The 21,299-nt window shown below is 38.6% G+C and overlaps 1 protein-coding gene across 1 annotated transcript in view; it reads right to left on the reverse strand.

Moving 5' to 3' along the window:
• ADGRV1 (adhesion G protein-coupled receptor V1) overlaps positions 1-21,299 on the reverse strand; it is a 393,877-nt gene that overhangs the window by 98,645 nt on the left and 273,933 nt on the right. Inside the window, exons 85-86 of the mRNA XM_089779321.1 lie at positions 14,590-14,706; positions 4,505-4,683 (exon numbers count right to left, since the gene is read on the reverse strand). Of these exons, the coding sequence (XP_089635447.1) occupies positions 4,505-4,683; positions 14,590-14,706 (296 nt within the window). The remainder of the gene's footprint in view (positions 1-4,504; positions 4,684-14,589; positions 14,707-21,299) is intronic.

Consider the following 21,299-nt stretch of genomic DNA (forward strand, 5'->3'; position numbering starts at 1 on the left):
CCCCCAGATAAGGCACAAAATTGGAGTAACTGTCCCCCTGCAGAGCAATACAGACACTGAACTACTTCAGCTCTGGTTGGACACAGTTCTAGGGCTCAGCAACCATGAAACCAACCCCCAAATAGAACCAAACCACTCCACAGTAAAAGCTTACCAGGTAAGCTCCTTTTTTAATGAAAGAGATGTGCACAGTGGTTGCTCCCCCCAGGTAAGAATTATTTACACTCGGCCTGATAGCAAACAAAAGTGTTTTCATTAAATACAAACTATAGAATTTAAGTGGTTGCAAGTAAAAATAGATCAAAGTAAATTATTAAATTAAAATAAAAAGAAAATTCATAGCTAGTTCTAATTCTCTAAGAAATGTAGTGCAAGCAGATTCTGATGACCCTACAGAGCTATTCATATTTCAGGCATAAACTTCTGGTCAGTGACACCTTTACTTTTACTCTGACTTGGGTCTCCAGCCCTCAGTAGTTCTTTCCTTCCTCTTAGAGTGAGCCAAGCATTTTTAAAACCCATCCAAAAATAAAAAGAGTATTGCTTCCGATTGCTTAAAAAGTCTTTCCTCCAAGGCAGGAGCCCTTTGTTTTACATCCTCTCTTTTCATGGAAAAAATACCAGGGTCAAAATGGAACTCACAACATGTGGTATGGTCACATGTCTTTCTGGACATAAAGGACAAAGAAAGCTGTTTACGTGTCCTTGAGCTGATCACCAACTTAGTTATGAGGCATTGGTAATGGTTCTCATTAGCACAATTAAAACTATAAGCAGACTTACACTTTATATTTCTCCTTCACATACAAGAATGATAAATGCACCAAAATAGGATGCACAGACCCAGCAGATTGTAATGTTAAAAATGATCGGTTACATGAGGTATTTTGTCTAAAACACCTGCATGCATATTTATATTCAGAAGCCAATTTTCATAAAGCACGGGGAACCGTCACAGCCATAGCCACTTTCTGCATAAAATAGTTTACCATATCAAAAAACAGTAGTCTGTTACTATATGTGTGGCAGAGTGTCATTTAATATATATATTTGTGCATGTGTGTAGATTGTAATACAAAGTGGCCACTCTCCTATTATCTCATATGAATTACAATGTCCATATATTAATATCTGGGCATTTAACTTAGGTTCCCTCTACGTAATCACTCAACTGTTTATTAATCAACATTAATCATGCCAGTGGCACTCTTTTTAAGAATAATGGTGCTCTTTAGTCTTTGCAGTCACCCCGTTCTGTTTAGAGTTGAGGATCTTGAAGAGGTGAGCACTTAGGAGAGAGCTAAGATACAGGCTCTGTTACTTTTATTATTTTAACCAATCTTGCAGCCCTCATGGGAAATTAGCTTATTTGAGCAGAGCACAGGAGACATATTGTATTTCTGTCACTGTTGTTGGAGTTATTATACAATGACCCTGACTTTTGAAATATCATTATTTTCTCTTCTTCTATATTCTGGTTCAAAGTAAACAAATTAAATTACATCTATCATCCCAGCCCCCATCCTTCTTTCTGTCCTTGAGAAATTTCTTTATACAAAGTAATAACAACCTTTAAAATAATTTATGATTGTAATATTTAACAAGCACAGTATTTATAATCTCAGATATACCTCCATAACACTAACATCGGTTATACCAGAATACTCCTCATAGTCATGTTAGGCTTAGCATGTTAGCCTAATATTGCTACCTTCAGATCTACCTGGCTCAGTGAGCTTCTAGGGTTTTCAGACAATTACGTATTTTCTACCTCAGAAAAATAAAAACAGGCTCCTTAAGAAATCTCAGGGTAATAATTATCTCATTATGTCATATGTAAGGGCTTTAGCCTTTTATGACCTTACTTTTCTTCATAAAGATTTGCACATTGTCATTTCATCTATATGTGCAGTCTCCACTTGTGAAGGCTAGAACAAGAACCTTTTTTGGCTCATTTAATTGCTACGTGTCTTGTATTCTGGCAGTAGATTTCTGGGAGATCTGTTAGTTTGCTATACAAAGAATGTATTATCCCATTACAGAATACATGCTTTTCAAAATCATTTTCTGGAAGCATCTATGTAGGTAAAACTTACTCCGGTGGATGTTTATAGGCAAAGAAAACAAAACAAGTATGCATATGCTCCAAGCAAATTTATGTTTCAAGTCTGACTAATACTTGCAGAACATCTTCACCATCATTTCCTCTACAGGTTGGACCTACCTGGTCCAGGACCTGTTGGAGACTGACCAGTCCCAAATGACAGAATTTGCTGGATCAGAGGAATTGTCCCCTGCCACAAGCATGAATCAGCCAGCCCCCTGCCTCTGGGCTCCTCTCCCCAGCCAGGCTGTCCACTCTGCTGCCACAGGCCACAACCGCAGGCTGCCATATGCTGCCAGATTTCCCCAGCCCTGCGCTGCCACAGGTGACCGAGATTCCCTGGCCCCCAATCCCATGTCATGGGTAGCTGGCCTTCTACAGTTGGCCCCATGCTGCCATGGGTGCCTGGGGTTCCCCAGCCCCCAGCTCCATACTGCTGCTGGCACTTGGGAATCCCCAGTTCCTGGCTCTGTGCTGCTGAGGACTGACATGGTTCTCTAGTCCCCGGCCCCAGCACTGCTTTGGGGCTCCTCTAGCTCTGCTGCCTCCAGGCCCAGCTGCTGTGCTGGCCCGCCTACTTTTAGGCTCCTGGCTCTCTGGTCCAGGAGCATCCATAGTCCTGCTGGACCACAGATGTTGCTGGACCTAAGTGCCTGTTTTCAGATGCGCAACCTGTAGTAACATCTTGTTATTAAGAATGGTTATATTTCCAACTAACAAGGCCTGCAGATAGAGGAGGCAAAGGATGCCCAGTAATTCTGCAGTGGTGGTGGCCAGAACCTCTTTATATCACCACCAGAGCCCGGGTCGTGCTAAGGGCTGACTGGGTAGGGGTACAGTGAAGTCTGGGTGGTGCTTAGTGCTGGCTTAGAGGCCTGGCAATTTTATCATCCCTCCTGCAACCAGTCTATGCATTTTGATGCTTTGCAACTAAATGGAACACACTGTACAGTTAGTATCTGTCTCTTATACAGAAGATGGATATGCTCTTGTGTTTTGCTCCTCTGATCTAACCTCAGAACTGTACATGAAGAGTCTACTGAAAGGCATTATCAATCGTATGTCAAGAAATGGCATGTGTACATCAGATATTGTACCAAGAATTGTGGTGAGTTACAGCAGAACAGAGAAACTAGCATATTCCTGGTAGTATTCTAAGAGGAAGCTGTGTATTTATGCCTTCCTGTGCAATAAGCATTCATTTATGGCATGTGATGAGTAAGTATCTGGGGCGGGCCTGGTATTCCAGAATAAATTCATATCCTGAAGCAGTTTACTAAAAAAAAAAATAGCTTGGCTTTGAAAAAATAATGTTTCATCCTTCTGGCATCACCTTTGGGAGACAGACATTTTGAGGTATTGTTTTAATTAAGATAATTTTACTGAGATTAAATACAGTTCTGAGATAGGCTGTATTATTTTAGTGTCCATAACTGTGCTCAAACTGAAAATATCTCAGAGTTTAGAATACTTATTCCAGACTCACAAATACAGACACTTTAGAAAATAGATTTGATGCCCTGGCTATGATCATTCACCCTCTGAGGAGGAACAGTGTTACTAATCTGAGGGAGAAAAATATTTTAAAAGTGAAAGTGAAGTGTGCAGAGCCCCTCTTCTTCTGCCCAGTAGACATTTATCACCACCATACCCTTCAGGGGAACTGCAGAAGCTCGGCTAATGAGGGAACATCATAGACATGTAAGTGCCTAATGTATTTACTCATAATGTTCTGAGAGGCGATATCTAGGAAGCCCCCAATTTACAAACGATTTGTGTTCCAAAAATTTATTTTTAAGTCAGTTGTTTGGAACTCGGAACATAATGTTATAAATGGTGGAGAGGCTCCCGGGTTAGGTTAAAGGTATCAAAAGCTTATTAACCCAGAATGTGGCTGATATACAGTATATTTGCAATGAAAAATACTAAATAATACTGCTGCAATATTAGCAATTGAACAAAACAAAAAAACAATACAATTGACTAAGAAATAAGAAAAGTACAGGAGCACAAGGAAGTAGATGTAGATTGTGAAGGGGATCTCTGGGGATCCCTTGGCCAATCCCACTCTGAAGGCTCTATGCCAACTCCTGGAGCCGTAGTCCCAACCACAACAGGTGCTGAGTGGCATTAGTGTGGGCTGGAGAACTCCAGTGCAGCTGGAAAGAATCAGTGGTTTCAAGCCAGCCAGGGGATGGGATGGGATGGGGAGGGGATGAGGGCTGCTGAAGCTGGTGCTGACCCCACAGAGAGGTAGGGGTGATTGGAGGCTGAGATGAGCGTTCAGATGTCTGGGTGTTAATAACTCGTATGTTTGTAATTCTGGGAGTACATCTATATATAAAGAAAATATATGTAATGTCCAGTCACCAGTTGATATTTTCTTGAAGAAAAACTTACAGATCACTGTAGACCAGGCCATATATCTGCACCATGCTCTGATGATAGACTCCTCTCAAGATAATTAACAGCAGAATCACAACAAAAGCTGGAAGTCCCCAACTCAAAAGGCAGAAAAGCAGATAGCGCCGCTGTGTGTGTTCATCATTCATCACCAGGACATACCAGAAATTAACAGCCTAAGGAATAACAGAAATCATTAAATCAACAGATTTTAGGGAATAGTTAACCATTTCACCAAATAGAACAAACATTCAGAATGGTATACTATATACCCTTTTGAATGTGTATTTATATTTTCACCAATATCCATGTTTATTTCCTTTCTCCCCATCCCCCCATAACCAGAAGAAATTTGTTGTCCAGGAAGTAGAGTTACTTTTGTGGTTCAGTTAAGCCTGAGATTAGCCTTCCAGAAGGGGTTACACGCAAATTAGCCCAACACAATTTCAGTTTCCACTCTGAAAAAAACTGGTTTTCCTGAGTTTCTACAGACTCACCTAGAACAGTGACATACAATTTTGCAATATCTGCTCTCTTCTGAATATCCTATAAACTGAGCTGTTTATTAATACCTTTGTACAGTATAGGTTGCAAGCTTCTTCTACAATTCTGCTTATGATTTTGACAAGGAAGTGTCATTCATATTGTATTTTAATATAATATACTTGTTGACAATGAAGAAATTCAGATAATAGGAACTGCACAGATTACACAAAGAGTTCCATGAAACAAAACACAGACATGTTCTATGCATTGATTATTCTGGATTCTAAAAGAATCTTGATATCTGCAAAGTGGCCTGAGGACTGAATAATTTTTCTTTGGTCGTAAAGAGTTAACCTGGCCCATTCACTTTTCAGATGAACTGGGAGGAAACTCCATGAGGAGAATCTCACTGAGTGTAGCTCTCCTTTGGCTTATTCACATGTTGGGGTAATCTGGGGCATGGTAAGTTTGCTTGGTGTTTGTGATCAGAATCCCCTTACTTCTGCATCTTCATCAAACACAGTGAAGATGAATTTTTACTGTCTGAGAAAGAAAATCTTTGACTACTCTCTTCCAGCTGTTAATGGGACTGGTGAAATCCACATACATCTAGGCAGAAATCCAAAAGGATTCTGGGCGAATGAACTATTGAGGAGAACTCATGGGAGGAAAACTCAAAAAAGAAAAAAAAAGGAATGCAATGAGCATAGATAGTTGAGAAACAGAATGCAAATACATAAGCAAACTGAAGCACATGTTCACATCAGTTTTTAAAACAGGGGTGGGGAACCTGGAGGCCAGGCTACCACTTCCCACAGTTCTCATTGGCCGGGAATGTTGAACCATGTCAACTGGAGCTGCAGGGCTCTATGCCTGCAGACTCTCAGTAAACAAACCATCTTGCAGCCCACCAGGGGCTGAAGGTTCCCCTTCTCTGCTTTAAAGTAACTAGTGTAGGGTGTGTTTTTTTAAGTTCAGCTGATTATCAAACAAAATCTAGGAACATACAAAATCTCTCTGACCTAAAATGACCGAGTAGAATACTAGAGGTCTCCTCAGAATACAGCTAAAATAAGACAGAAAACACTTCAAACTAACTGCTAGAATTTTACAGCATGCCAAAGTACAATAGCGTGGAAGATATTTTCCAATGCCAATCATTTTGTTTTACATTCACAGTGCAAAATAGACAAAGTGTGCAATTAAATAGCTATCATCTCACTCTCTCATTCCTCATGGTGAGACTCTTTTCATTTAGTAAGAGTGCTTTTGTGCAGCAATTAGACACAGTGGCTGGCCCATGACAACTGACTTGAGCTAGAGTCTGGGCTTTAGGACCCTGGAAGCTGGAAGAGTCCCAGAACTCAGGCTGCAGTTGCACCCAGAAGTCTATACAGCAATGGAACAGACCTTCAGGCCTAGCTCCAGGAGCCCAAGTCAGCTGGCAGAGGCCAGCCCAGGGTATTTATTACATCCCTTAGTGAAGAATAAAAGAATCCACATAAGGAGTTGGTCCAGAATAGTTTTACAAGAATAGATATTCCACACTAAGTATTCCAGTCTTGTTTCTTCATGTAGACACACCCTTTTGCAAGGCCCTGATTTCGCAAGATATTTAAGCACTCACCTAATTAAATACACAGGCAGTCTAAATGCATAAGTTTAAGTGCTTTGCTGAAACAAGACCTAAAGCATTTAAGAACATGTCCTCACTTCAGTTTTAAATTGGTTATACCAAAGGAAAAAACAAAATTGCTAACTGCCTACAAATGCAGTAATTAACAAAATTCAATTAGCTTATACTTCTTCACAGACAAGTTTACATTGTGACACCTTATCAGATTAAACTATGACCACACAGGTCATTATTGCAACCACAGTTAGTTGCAACAAATCTTGTACAAAGTGGGCAAAGTGAGGTATCTATAAAAAGCTTATGATTCACTCTTTATCTATTTATACTATTCATATGCTACAAGTCCAGTGAATAGGCTTGCCTGATGCTTTCACCAAAAATGAACATAGCAGGAAAAAAAACTTGGTTGAGCAAAAAAACCCAAACAACAGGAGACAAAAGTTGTTGAGCTGTGCCTTTAAGAATCCCCACGCTCCTCGTTCCTCCCGCCCCCAACAGACGCAGCAGGAGAAGAATATCCCCGCTGGCCTTCCGTCCAAGAGACACAGAAAATACCGGACATTTTACATGTCCGGTATTTTCTGGGTTTTTTTTAAACCGGACAGGGGCCAGAAATAACGGACTGTCCGGATGAAAACTGGACACCTGGCAGCCCTACATACTTGACTCACAATGGGCCTTGGGAGATGCCAATTCACATCTGATGAGCTCCTCTGTGAACATTCATACCAGCATAGGAGCAATGGCTTCTTCTTGTAGAGAATTCAGTCATGCATGGACAGGTGACTTGCTCATGTGACAAACTATTTTGTAACTACATTTTTCCACAGAGAACAGCTTCCACATGGCTAAGGATATAAAAGGGCCCTGGATGTTCCTCCAATTTGCCTTCAATATGGCTTCTCACCTCTGGAGGATCTTTGCTATAGACTGAAGTTTGAATAAAAGACTGATGACCCATCCTTACAGCGGATGCATTCCAGAGACTTGATTTAAATCAGCAGACCTCTGCTACAAGCCTGCACCAACAACTTTGCAGTTGATGTATGTAATTTTATTCCTTTAACAATTTTAACTTTCTCTCTCTCTTCTTTCTATGAATAAAAACCTTTAGATTTTAGATTCTAAAGGATTAGCTAACAGTATGCTGTTGAGGTATAATAAATTGACCTGGGAATGTGGCTTGTCCTTTGGGATCAGAACCAACTTTTCATATGCTGACATTGGTTTTCATGATCTCTCATCTGTATAAGAAGTGGTACTGATGGGCACTGGAGAAATGGAAAGTCTAGGGAATTCTTGCTAGCCAGTTTGGTGAATAGAAGTGCTGTTTGTGAGTGGTTTGGTGTGCCTTATAGAGAGGACTGTAAGTAGCCCTGTATCCAAACATTTTCCCCTGAACTGATGCTCTCAGAAGTGCTCCCAGAACCTCCTGCATTACACTGTGTATGTGTGCATACCAAGTTATTACTCTCTAATAATAAATCCTCATAGCAGCTGTATAGATAGTCTTCTGTGTTGTACATGTGGTAATCTATTTCTTTGCTTCATCTCAAATAGATAATACTAACTAAAGTTTGGCAAATAATACATACAATAATATTAGCCCTTTTTTTGTTCATAGATTATCTGTTAAGAGACTACAAAATTACCAAATGGATAAAATATTTGTGAGTTTTTTCAGCCAAATTCTTGGTTTTCAGGGGCAAACTGTAAATTTTACTATTAACTATTCAATTTGTGCTGAGAGGGTTAAGTTATGTAAGTTTTGTTGGTTAGTTATTTGGCATTGTTCCCTTACATATCTAATCAAAGAAGAACAAATTTTAAGTGCATAACTGAAATTTAATCACATAATATTTTATGCAATCAGGGAACAGAACAAAAATCATGTGATTTATATAATTAAAGAACGCAGGAAGAATTATTGCTTGTGTATTCAGTTGTCAAATATTCACCAAAAGAAAATGCTAAGTCCCTGAATTTGAAAGAATATTTGTCAAAGATTTTTTTTCTATTAATTGATAGGCTTTTATACCAACCCTTTCCCTCTCATTTTATTGCAGTCAATCACTATACTAGAACCTTCTCTTTTTCATCTTATGCAAAGGAAGATTCCTTGTTCTTAAAGAACAGAGGGACTTCTTTCTTCCATAAAGTTAAAAGAACAAACAATAATAGAGAACTTTTCTGCAGAAATCTTCAAATTGTGTGATCTTCTGGTCTCACCTAAACCATGCTTCAGTCCATGTACTCTGACAGTGGAACCACTGAACCGATTTATGCTATTATATTTAGTTAGGGATCACTGATCCTGTTAATTCTGACTATTAGCTTAATTGTTCTCAGTCACGCAAATCAGATTGTTTTCTAAGAAGTCCTAAACATATGCCCTTGCCCTTTGTTGCTGTATTTGTTTAGTCATCATATCTCATCTTATCTCATTTATCACATGGATGACACTAGTCCAATGGTCTTTGCAAAGTTTTAAGAGAGATTGGCCAATTCACCATGTACTGTGAAGTGACATTTTTATCTTGATAAGTATAAGCTTCTTGCCTTCAACTCTTTTTGGTGTGCCAAAATTAAATCAATGAAGTACAAATAGTAGAGCTAATTTTAGCAAATCTTTTCCTGTTGCTATGTTGGAACTGTAACCAGTCCTGCAGTATAGTCCATTTCTCAGCCACTCAAGTGGAAAAACTAATGCACAAGCTGAGGATGTTCTGAGGTGCAAAACAAAACAATTATGTATTAATGGAAAATCTTAATGAAACAATACTAAATTTACTGAAGGTTCCTTTTGAAATGAAACAATAAATTTCATGAAGCTAACTTGCAAAATGCAAGACATTTTATGTATGGATTTTTAAAATGGGGCTACATATGATCAGTAGGTATAGCTTATCAGGAAGGAGGCATTAGGTAAAGGACTTGCTAGTTTCAGTACACATAACTTTTATTTCCCTCTGCTCCCCTCTCTTGGAATGGTTTTGATGCTTATTTGGAGGGATTCATGTAAGGGAACCTTAGGCCTGAATTGAGACCTTAATGAGACTGCAAGTGGATTTATGCACATAAAATCAGACACAAATATGCTAGAAAAGGGGGGGGGGAAGGAAGAGACACAATTACTTGGGACTTGACACTCTTCTTGCTCCCACTAGTTTTACTCCACTGCAACTGCATTTTGAGGAATTTCTCCAGATGTGCATCGGTTGAATGTGATCAGAATCAAGGCCTTGAATATCACATATAGGAACTGGCTGTTATTTAGTTAATACAGATGAGAGTTACAACATTTTAAAACAGTTTTAAAAGCGTACAACTAAGTTACCAAAGAGGCAGCTTAAACCACATTATTTTGAAGAGGATTTCTTATGGTAATGTGTGAACAGGCATACTTTTACTTATATGTGCCTGTCATATACAGGAACTGCTACCGAGGATTTGCCATAATCTGAGTGCCCTGGAACAAACAGTACTGTACAGAACAGGACATCCAACGTATGCTCATTGCCGTTCACAGTGCCATACCAAAGAACATGGCACCCAACATAGGTTGGTTTTTAATACGTAGATTTTTGGCCATGCTAGTGGGTGTCAGTGCCTCGTGGCAGAGTGTACTAGTATAGCTTAAAACATCTGTCTGTTAGGTAGCTATATGACTCAGAACAAGTGGCCAAATTCTCCCACATTGATTTATGAAACAGGTTAGAGATACAAATTTTTTTTATCAACTTCTGTCGGTGAGAGAGATGAGCTTTCAAGCTGCACAGAGTTCATCCTCAGGTCTGTGGAGGAGGTAATTTGCACTTGCCACTCTACCTCATTCCTTTGCACTCAAATGAACATCAACCCTAGGGAAGGGCCGATTATGTTTCCACCACCCTGAGACATCTTTATATTCTCCTACGAGCTCCTGAGAAGCCCTATGAACAAAAGCCATTGAAGTGTGTATTGGATCAGAATCCTCACCTACTTTACCTACAATTCTGTTCCTAGGCCAGTATTGAAGCCTGAGGCTGTTTGCTTTGCAATTTCAATATTTTGGGGGAAAATAACCATTTAAATATGAACATCTGACCCATCCATCCTGTATTTCTAATGTTTTCAAATTGTAGCTACACAAATATAAATTATGGGCTAGATCCTTAGTTGGTGTAAATTGGTGTAGCTTCATTAAACAATTGTGAATTATTAGCACAATCAGCCTGGAATACTGTCCATCAAGTTCAACAATTCATATCAGTATTTTAATGAATAGAAAAGTGTAAGTGTATGTTCTTTTCTAAGATGTGAGAATTTGAATACATATGTTTTGGTAAGTCTTCCTTTACATTTCCCTAAATATTAATAGTGGTAACTAGTTCATGCAAAAATTTAAGATGTTTCAAAATGTTAAAAAATGTCTGAATTGTGAGATGATAGATGGATATAATTAAAAAAAAATCTTCCTGCACAGTAAGGTTGGTATATCTTATTCATTAAGTGAAGACAACATAAAAAAATCCATCACAGAATTGTACTGGGAAGAACAATTACTTGTTATTTCTAGGATATATTTGATTTTTCCTCAACATGTGGTGAAGACTTCATGCTGAAAAACTTCAGCATGAAGGCAGAGATGTAAAGAGTGTCTGTGCTTGGAACTAACATCTAGTATTCTTCCTCCTCCCCCGCAAAATAACATATTACAAATTAATTGGGTTTCAGAAGTGATCAGCATGACTTCAACAGGACACAATGTGAGTAAATCCCTTTTGCAGGAATAGAGACTTATATATTAATTTGCATTTCTGTACCACCATTAATCAAGGATTGAAAAGCACATTACTGATATTAATTAATTATACAGTGAATATTTTTAAAATTTCTCATGGCACTTTTGAATTAAATTTACTGTTCTGTCCCTTTAAGACTTGCTGAAAAGTGTCAGTCTTGAAGTGCAGTGGAGATGGAGAGAGGAAGACTGACTGATTGCCCTGGAAGCATACAAGAGAGTATCTAGAAGGGAGATTTAAAACCCTACAAAATAAGATCAAGTACCTTTTCCCCCCCAAAAATTGCAAAAAATAGAGCAGGAATCCAGCTACTCAGAATGTTCTAAACCAAACTGTTATTTTATTTAGATATATTATTTTATGCTGCAATAAATAAAATATACAATTTAGTTAGATAAACATAATTACAATGATAGTTAATAACTTCCTTTTGGAACTTTGTAGTAATTCTATGACTCACTGGAAATGTATAATTATAATATATAATGAAATGTTATTTCCATTCATTAGGTATGTCTGTGCACCAGCCACTAGACACTTCAATTCTCTCTTGTACTTGTGAGTTATTATACAGTTAATTCATGTTTCCTGAAAAGAAAAGCAACTTAAACTATTTACCATCATGTACCTGATAGATATCATGGGCCATATGCCCTTCCAAAAATACATGCACATAAAAATATACGCTTCTATGAGAAGCTAGAGTAGTGAAAATTTATCCCACACACTGCTTAGGGATGTCTTAGAGTGGTGTGTCACTATTTCTCATTTGGTAGGATTTATGTAATGTTCGTTATGTAACGTTCGCACATAGGCAGAAAGGGACAGAAACATGCCCACATAAGCTGAATGTATGACTTCACTACTTTGCACAAGACAGTGAAATGCAGCAGCTCACTCTTCCCCAGAGACTACAGCCTTAACTCATAGCAGGAACAATACAAACCCTTCATGCTAACTTCAGTTTAACTAGTATCCATTATGCCTTCTGGAATTTAGTGCACTGACAAAGTTCTTCCACTTCTCTCCATTTCTGGTTCCCTAGCTGTGCTCCAGGCTCTTCAGCTCAGCTTCTGCTGCAATTAGCAATGTTTTTGGAAACCCTCATTTTTTACTTGCTTTCAGGTGTCCGTCTTATTGCTATGTTAGTGATGGAATTAGTTTCCACACAAAGGACATGGGCAATGTATCTCCAACACCTCCTGGTAATGATTGTGCTCATATACTTTTTGCTGCAGTGTGTAAATAGGTTTTGGTTTGAGATTGTTGTGGGCCAGAATATACAGAAGATTTTTCTGAGGCAGCTTGTATTCAATGAAAACACTTTGGGTATGTTGTACTTTGTCATTCTGCACTATCAAGTAGTGTTGAAAGAATGTAGCTCTGCTAAACCTTGAATTTGGTTTTGGTGTTACATTTTGATGATTTCCAGACTGCATTTTAGCTACTGAAGGTGCTTCTCTGCCCAGTTTGCAACAGCTGTCAAAAAAAGATTATTCTGATTCTATATTTTTGGTTGACTATGTATTTCTTTTCCTCAAAATTACTAACATTTAAGGCTAATAGACACAATGCTTGGCCAAACCCAAGGTAGAGAAAAACAAGAAATGGTCTGGTAGCACTTTATATACTAACAAAACATGGCTATGCCCATGAAAGCTCATGATACCATCTACATGTTTCCTTAGTCTATAAAGTGCTATCAGACCATTTCTTGTTTTTTTCTGTACAGACTAACTCAGCTACCCCCTGAAGCTTCCAAGGTAGAGAGTCTGATTGTGGGCCTTTTGGTTTTATTCCCTTTTAGCTTCTTAACAAAGCATAAGGAAGTGGAGAAGACTTTTTTGTGTCTTTCTGTTACTAAGGAGAAAGCTGCACATAATTACAGCATAATTTATCTTGGCTGAATTTTGTCCTTACATAGGCCCCAATCCTGTATGATGGTCAGCGTGTAAAGCAAAGCAATTAGAGTGAATGGGCTGTAAATATGCCATTGCGTACTATAAAAATGACACACCTAAATCCTGTCAATACTGCAAACACACATGTGCAGAGAGGCATGTGGTGTTAAATACACATCTGCAAGGTGGACATGATGGAACCTCCTCTGATTTCTCTCACAGTTGCTTTGACCAATTTACATCAGAGATTTTTACACAACTGCTAGATTTAGTTTAGTGATTTCCATGAGTGTTTTACTCACTTATATCATGTCTGAATTAACATCTTCTGTCTCAGAATTCTGGACACGTTTGTGAACAGGTTTACTTTTTTACTACAGCCGACGCAGCACTTTAGCTTTATAACTGCTTTTCATTACGCTATACGGCTACGTCTACACTGGCCCCTTCTTTGGAAGGGGCATGCTAATTTTGAAAGTGGGAATAGGGAAATCCGCGGGGGATTTAAATATCCCCTGCGGGATTTAAATACACATGGCCGCCGCTTTTTTTCCGTCTTTGGGAAAAGCCGGAAAAAAGCGTCTAGACTGGCCCGATCCTCCGGAATAAAGCCCTATTCCGGAGGATCTCTTATTCCTACTTCTAAGTCTAGACGCTTCAAAGCCGGAAAAAAAGCGGCAGCCATGTTTATTTAAATCCCGCGGGGGATATTTAAATCCCCCGCGGATTTCCCTATTTCCACTTTCAAAATTAGCATGCCCCTTCCGAAGAAGGGGCCAGTGTAGACATAGCCTACATGTCAACTTGAATTAAGAAGATTTTTCATTTTACATGGATATGAAGTACAAAAATCACATTGATTCTTTTGAAAAGTATAACTTGCAACTAAAATTTCAACTTGAAGAGACATTTTTTAAACAATGTGTAGGAGATGCATTTAGAAAAGCCATAACTGTCATAAAAGCAGCTTCTTCAGTTTTGATAATGTACTTCCTACGGAGTACATTTTCAAACTGTGATATGGAAAGATTTAGTGCACAATGCCTGTAGATGCTATGATATTAATGGGACTTAGTAGAATCTAGCTCCATCCTGATTTGAAAATTTATTTATTTATTTCGCTCTAGGTTTAGTAGGGGTTATTTAAGTTCTTGCTTTGCCTCATCAGTATCACTGGACTACAATGACAAATACATTAAGAAATGACAGAAATGCAGCACAAGTGTCAACTGCCCTTAAGCAGATATTTTGGGAGTGAAAGAGGAAGATACTAACCTGAATGAGCATCCAGCTGAATTGGCAAAGGTACAGGTAATGTGTAATAGATCCCAGGGCAGAACAGCTTTCCTCTGAGAGCTCATGACTTATGTAGGCTGAGGCAAGAAACGAAATCTGTAAGAGACACAAATGTATACATATTGGAACCAATCAACATTAATTTAATAATCAGCAAATTCATTTTCAGTATGGATGAAACCCAGAATGATCTACCACACAATTCAGAAACTAAATAGTAATGGAATGTGTTGTGGGATAAATGTATTTAACATTCATTCTCAGGTGAAATTTAGGTCATTTGAAATCAATAACAGAACTCTCATTGACTCACCACCAGAAGTCTGACTGATTTTGTAATCTTTTGTCATTTCTTGACTCTCACGTTACATCACATTTGTAGAAAGCCTCGACAATGAAACATTTCTTAAAATGATTCTGTTTACAATGGATTTGAACTTTACATAGATGGAACCCTGTCTGTTTTCCTGCCTGCTCACCATATAAAGTTCAGAGCCATGGTGAGTAGACAATTTTGTGATGTCACAAGCATCCCATATATTTGCATTTCACTGTCCTGTTGAAAAACTTCTAAACAACATATCCTGCATATTCCCTTATGTTATCTTTTATCTTCTCAAAACAGCACATAAAATGTATTTATAAACCTAACTTACAGTATGATCACTCACCTCTCTTTCTCCAAAAGCAATTGTTTTGTTATAAAATCTGATCACAAGACAAAATCATGACCTCTACTCTGCTGTTACATTAACTGGTGAAAAGGATGTCATGTAGGACAAGTTTGCAACCTCAGACTCAAAACTTCACCCACCAAGTGCACCAAGGGTCAACTGAGTAGTATCCTGGCCTAATAAATAATCAGGTGAGTCACAAGCTTTGCTTATAGATGAGTTACAAGCTACACTTACAGTGCAGTAAGGTGTACTCTCCTATGCTGTTCTCAGACATCCTAGCTTAGACAACAAATGGCTAAGCTTCCTGTCCCAACCGCATCATGACTCTTTAACAGAGACACTATTATTCTTAGAACTTTTATTTTCCATTGTTTGTTTTTAACCTACTTCAGCCACAAAACCAAACCAAAAATCTGAAAGAAAAAAAAATCATGTTAAAAAGTGAATCAGATCTCAGTAAGTTTCAGACGTGGCTCCTGTGAATACCTCTACAAATAAAATACTTCTGTTAACAGAGTCTCTAAAATGATCTAATCGTTCACATAAAAATGCAGAATAGGTTAAATCTACTGAATTTGTGATGTGAAAAAGGCATGTTTTCATTTGAAAAATGAAAGCTATTTCTCTGAAGAATAAGAAGTGCTACTGTTTAGACAACTTCTTACTCTAAATCTATGTACATAAACATGTTATAAATAATTAACTAACAGAAGTTATAATGTAGTTAAGGGTAATTTGCAGGTAGCTGTGTTTGATAGCACAACTCTGAACATTGTTCAGAGGATCTCTCTGGTCCAGCACTCTTGGGACCTGAGCAGTCACAAACCGCAGAGTTTGCTAGACCAGGGGAGGTCAAGGCTCCCCTCCTAGCCATCGGCGTAGCTCCCCGCTGATCCCCTGCTCCCAGTCCTACCAGGGCTGCATTCCAACCTGGGGATAGGGCTGTGCTCCCCATCGTGGTGAGGGTGACAGATCCCACTGCCTCCAGCCCACATGGGGCTGTGCTCCCCACTGTGACAGCCCAGGCAGCTTACACTCTCCATGGTGCTCTGCTGGGCCTGTGCTCTCAGGTGCTGGCCCCACTGCCTGTGGCCTGGACAGGACTGCACTCCCTACCAACAGTCCCTGTCAGGGCTGTGTTCTCAACTGCCAACCCAGCCCCCGAACCTAGCCAGGTGAGGCTTTCTGATCCAGCAATATCTGTGGTTTAACCTGTATTTATAGTGAAAAAAATCCCCACAATTTTGACAATATGTTACTGGACAACACCTCTTTAAGGATATGTCTACACTATCACCCTAGTTCGAACTAGGGTGGTAATGTAGGCAACCGGAGTTGCAAACGAAGCCCGGGATTTGAATTTCCCGGGCTTCATTTGCATCTCGCCGGGTGCCGCCATTTTTAAATGTCCGCTAGTGTGGACTCCGTGCCGCGCAGCTACACACTTTCATGAGGAGTAACGGTAGTTCGGACTAGGAAGCCTAGTCCAAACTACCTAGTCCGTGCCATGTGTACTAGCGGACATTTAAAAACAGCTTTGTCATCCAAAACCATCCCTTAGCATATGCTACCTCACACTACCTGTGCTTATTTTTTAATGGATACAAAATGGACAAGCAACTCTAAAAATGCAAAGCTGTACAATTGATTGGAATAATCACACCAAAATTCATTCTGTGGCTACAGTTTGCTTGCAAAATATCCATCTGATCTCAAAGTTACCTTTGAAAATGAGTTTGAACAATACTTTTTCTTCACAAAAAATGAAGCTTGCGAAACACTGATTAACCCATTAAAGCAGTTGAAAGCTCTCCACCTGATGTGGACATCACTCATCGTATTCACCCCACGCTGCCAGTTACAAATGCAGAAACAAAACGATCATTCTTCAGGATAAGCAGAACTAAAACCTTTGACTGCTCAATGATAGAGCAGTCCAGAATGAACACCTTTGCCTTCGTGTCCACTGAGATCACTTGTCGTGAAACCCAGACTAGTGACTTAGCAGAATTTTCTATTAGCCTCCAATCTCAGAAGAAGCCTCTGTACCACTGTAGTTAGGGCCATGTTTTTTGTTGTGTGTTCATGTATCAGTCACTTTTAATTGTCTGAGGCTATATACAACTTTATTCTTATATTCAAATCCTGGTTTTAATGTAATACTTAAAATACAGATGCATAAGAACAAAAATCTTTTCACTGTCAGCAGGGCCAGCTCGAGCCATTCCTGTGCCCCAGGCAGCGGGCGCACGACGCATGCGTGGCCCCACCCCCGTGCGCACTGCGCACCTTACAGCTGCAATCAGGTGCATTGCGCCTGGGCGCGCGGCACCCCTTACAGCTGCCATCAGGTGCCCCCCATAGGTTGGTGCCCTGGGCAGCTGCCCAGTTAGCCACCCCCCCTTAATCCAGCCCTGACTGTCAGTGATACTTCTATGCTCTCTGCTGAGAAACCTCTAATTCTGATTATAATAATAATCTCATTTTCAAACTGCTTATCACATACTCTGTCTAATTTAAGGAAGATGGGAGGAGAAAGGCCCAATTTCCATAATACAGAGGGCTGTACAATTCTTTAATATGATCCTGCACAACAGTCGAGCAGGAAGTAGATGGGTTAAATTTTAGAAGTAATAAGAATAGATATTTGAAATACAGAAACAACAGGAGGAGAACGTGAAGTAAGAAGCAGAATATGTAAGAGAGCAAATAAATGCTTAAACTGCACTATGTGGAGCATTATAAAAAAACCAACAATGAACAAGGTGATCAGAATACAGCATAAAATGGACAGAAATATCCACATGATCTAAAGCAGAAGACTCTTTCAAAATTTGTCCAGATTTCAACCGTATTCTCAAAATTGAGGCCATAAACCATGTTGATGAATCCTGTGACACCTATATGTGTACAACTCTCATCAAACCACTATGAGCATATAAGTATGTCCCTATATGCACAGATACTCAAAAAAGTTGCCTTTTAAAACAGATTATTTAAAGCTTACTGAAACATTTACCACATTATTTTCAATATTTCCCACTCTATATAGCAGGAATGCCATAAATAATGTGCAATAATAAATATTACAGAACTGTAAATGTTGTCAGTGGTGTCTAGTATACATGTCCAGATAATTTTTGTGAGCATTATCTGAAGTGCTGGGCTGTAAAAATCTAGCCCTTTTTAGGTAAGAACTTTAAGAACTGATTAAGTTTATCATCCAGGAATCTACTTTGTGCTACTTCTGAACTGGACTTCTATTCCTTTCAATTTTCTTATTAAATAGTGGATTTTTGAGGATTTACTATGACTGTACATTTCTATTTCCTATGAAAAGGAAAAACTCTCAGTTGGGTAGTGAAAATATTTTAAAGTTAATAAATATATAGCAGTTTGTAGTAAGAATCATTTATTCACTTTAATATTTAAATTAAATAGTTAATCATTAAATTACATAATCTTCCTTACCTTGGACATAGAAGATCAAGGATTTTATTAATGCTACATTTAGTCAAGGAAAACATTGAGGATGATAGGCTCTGGCAGATTTAGATATGTTTTAAAGTCAGTAGGGAAAGAGATTTACTCAGGTGTCATGCTCTTGCCAACTAGAACCAGCCAACCTCAAGAAGGTTCCTACCAAACTTTTTGGCATGAAGGGAGAATAAGAGCTGAAAAGGCCTTAGAGATCTAAGTGATACTATATGAGCTAAATTACATTAACACCTTCATAAATATTTGATACTTGTAGCTCTCATTGCCATTGTGAGTAAATGCTCAATAAGTTCACTATATAGCATGATATGTGAAAGAAAAACAAAGGGTTGACCTAGAATTCTATAAGTACCATAAAGTGCTATCAGCTGGGGAAAACCAATCTGAGAGTCATAATTTAGTCCTATATTTTCAAGGAGTGCTGAAAAGGCAGTATGTTATCTGCTAGATCGGAAGAAAGAGAGAACATTTTTCACTACTCTATAAAGACCCCCTGTGCATGATTTGCAAGACATTTTAACAAGTTCAGCAGACAGCTGTCTCTCACAGGTCATAGTCAAAGGGATGAACCTAACAGCACAGGGACAATTCAGGGCCTGAGAAGAAAAATGAAATAAAATATATTATTCTTTTGGAGTTAGTGTAGCCCTGAACATAAATTCTGGATACATTTGGTATTGTTACAGGATTTGCGATTGCTTTATTGGTGTATTAGCTGCACAAGCAGACTGAGTCCCTTGAATAACACCACAGGCACAAGTTTAATAAACAAGAAAACAATATGCATTTACTACAGGAAGTGGGCACACAGATAGCTTCCTTCCTGCTGTTAATACGAAACAGCTTAGCTTCCTCCTCCAGGCAGGGAGCAACACCCACACCTTGAACCTCCTTTCAAAATCATGAGACAGGGATCCTTCCTCCCTGGGAGAAGTCACTCCCTTTACGAACTGTAGGAGGATGCGCAACACACACATAAATCCAACCAGCAGATTCTGATACAGTATTAATGATAGCATTGATCATGGCGAAATACTGTACTTCAGTATCATTGATGTGATATGCGTTTTCCCAGGTACTCAGCTCCTTTCCACAATAAGGAACCATACTCAAACACAATCAACCTTAATGACAGAATTCTACTGCCTTAATGGGTCTTTTCCCATCAGTTAAAATTACTTATGTAAATAAATTTTTGAAGGAATTGGCTCTAACACAAAATATTGTTAGATTTTTCTGACAAAGAAGATAACTGCTTCTTTTATTCTTTTTAAATTTATTTCTTAAGCTCCAGATTGTGAAGTATTCCTCTACCATCCCAGTATTCATGTATTTCTATAAAAACATATTTTAACTCTTATTATGCCAACATAGCACAAATAGAAGAAGCAGCAGCAGACTGAATTGACTGCATGATTCCTTGAAATTAATTGCAATGAACAATAACAGGCTAAGTGACCTACTAAAAACCCATAATGTTCTCAGAGATCAGCTCTCTTCTGTTCTGACCTTCTTTAAATAAATAGAAAAGGGGTACTCTCCTGGAATTATTTATTAATAAATCATACCTTTTGCTGTTGTTCTGCAGGTTAGACTAGCAATCATGTTCTACTGTTCTAATTTTAACTGCCAGACCAAAAACACTCACAAAGAGATCACTAAAATGTGTAGATTTTCTGACCACAAAACAATTTTTGTAGTTAAAGTTAAACAATTTAGTATTCAACTTGCATTGGGCAACAGAGAGAAATGACGCAGTTTAAAGGAAATATTTAAAATAATATATAAAATAATAATAATGTATTTATCTTTAAAGAAAAATAATAGCTAATTTTAATCTGCATTATTAATATTGAATGGAGACAAAACACTTTGGAACAAAGAGCCATGGTGCAGTTGCATGAATAATTTTTACTAAATTATTTCAGTAGACTAGTCATCAAATTGGTGCATAATTAGTGGACACATGAAAAATATTTCACAATGAAGGAATGGGTTCAGTTCTTTTGTTTTAGTTTTAACATTAAACATCTATATGGTTACTTTAAAAAAGGCTTATCAATGACAATGCTTCTCTGTATATTTTACTAGTTTCTATTTTGCCTGCGTGATTGTGCATGAGAATCCCTCTCGTGGTAGAATCCCCTTCTGAGGCATAACTTCTCTCTCAGTTCTGGTGGAAAGGTCCCACAATACCCAACTTCATAGAAGCTTAGCAGTGTAAGCACTTGCCAGCTCTGTTGCAGGTTCTAGAACATTTCCAGGGTCAGCACACTAAATATTTGTTCCAAGAGGGTTTTTCTTGCGCAAGAAGGGTCAGTGTAGACAGCTCCTTCTGGGACAAGAGCCTCTTCCGCAAAAATGGCAGCTCATTAGGTATGCAAATGAGGCTCAGCGATATTCCACGCTTAGCCTCATTTGCATAATTCTGGCGCAAGATCGCACCAGTGTAGACATAGCCCTGGAGTTTTTGCCTGATATGTGAATGTATTTAATAGATGCTAAAGAACACAT

Source organism: Pelodiscus sinensis, chromosome 6 (genome assembly GCF_052426305.1).
Source record: "Pelodiscus sinensis isolate ZL-2025 chromosome 6, ASM5242630v1, whole genome shotgun sequence".
NCBI classification, from domain to species: Eukaryota; Metazoa; Chordata; order Testudines; family Trionychidae; genus Pelodiscus; species Pelodiscus sinensis.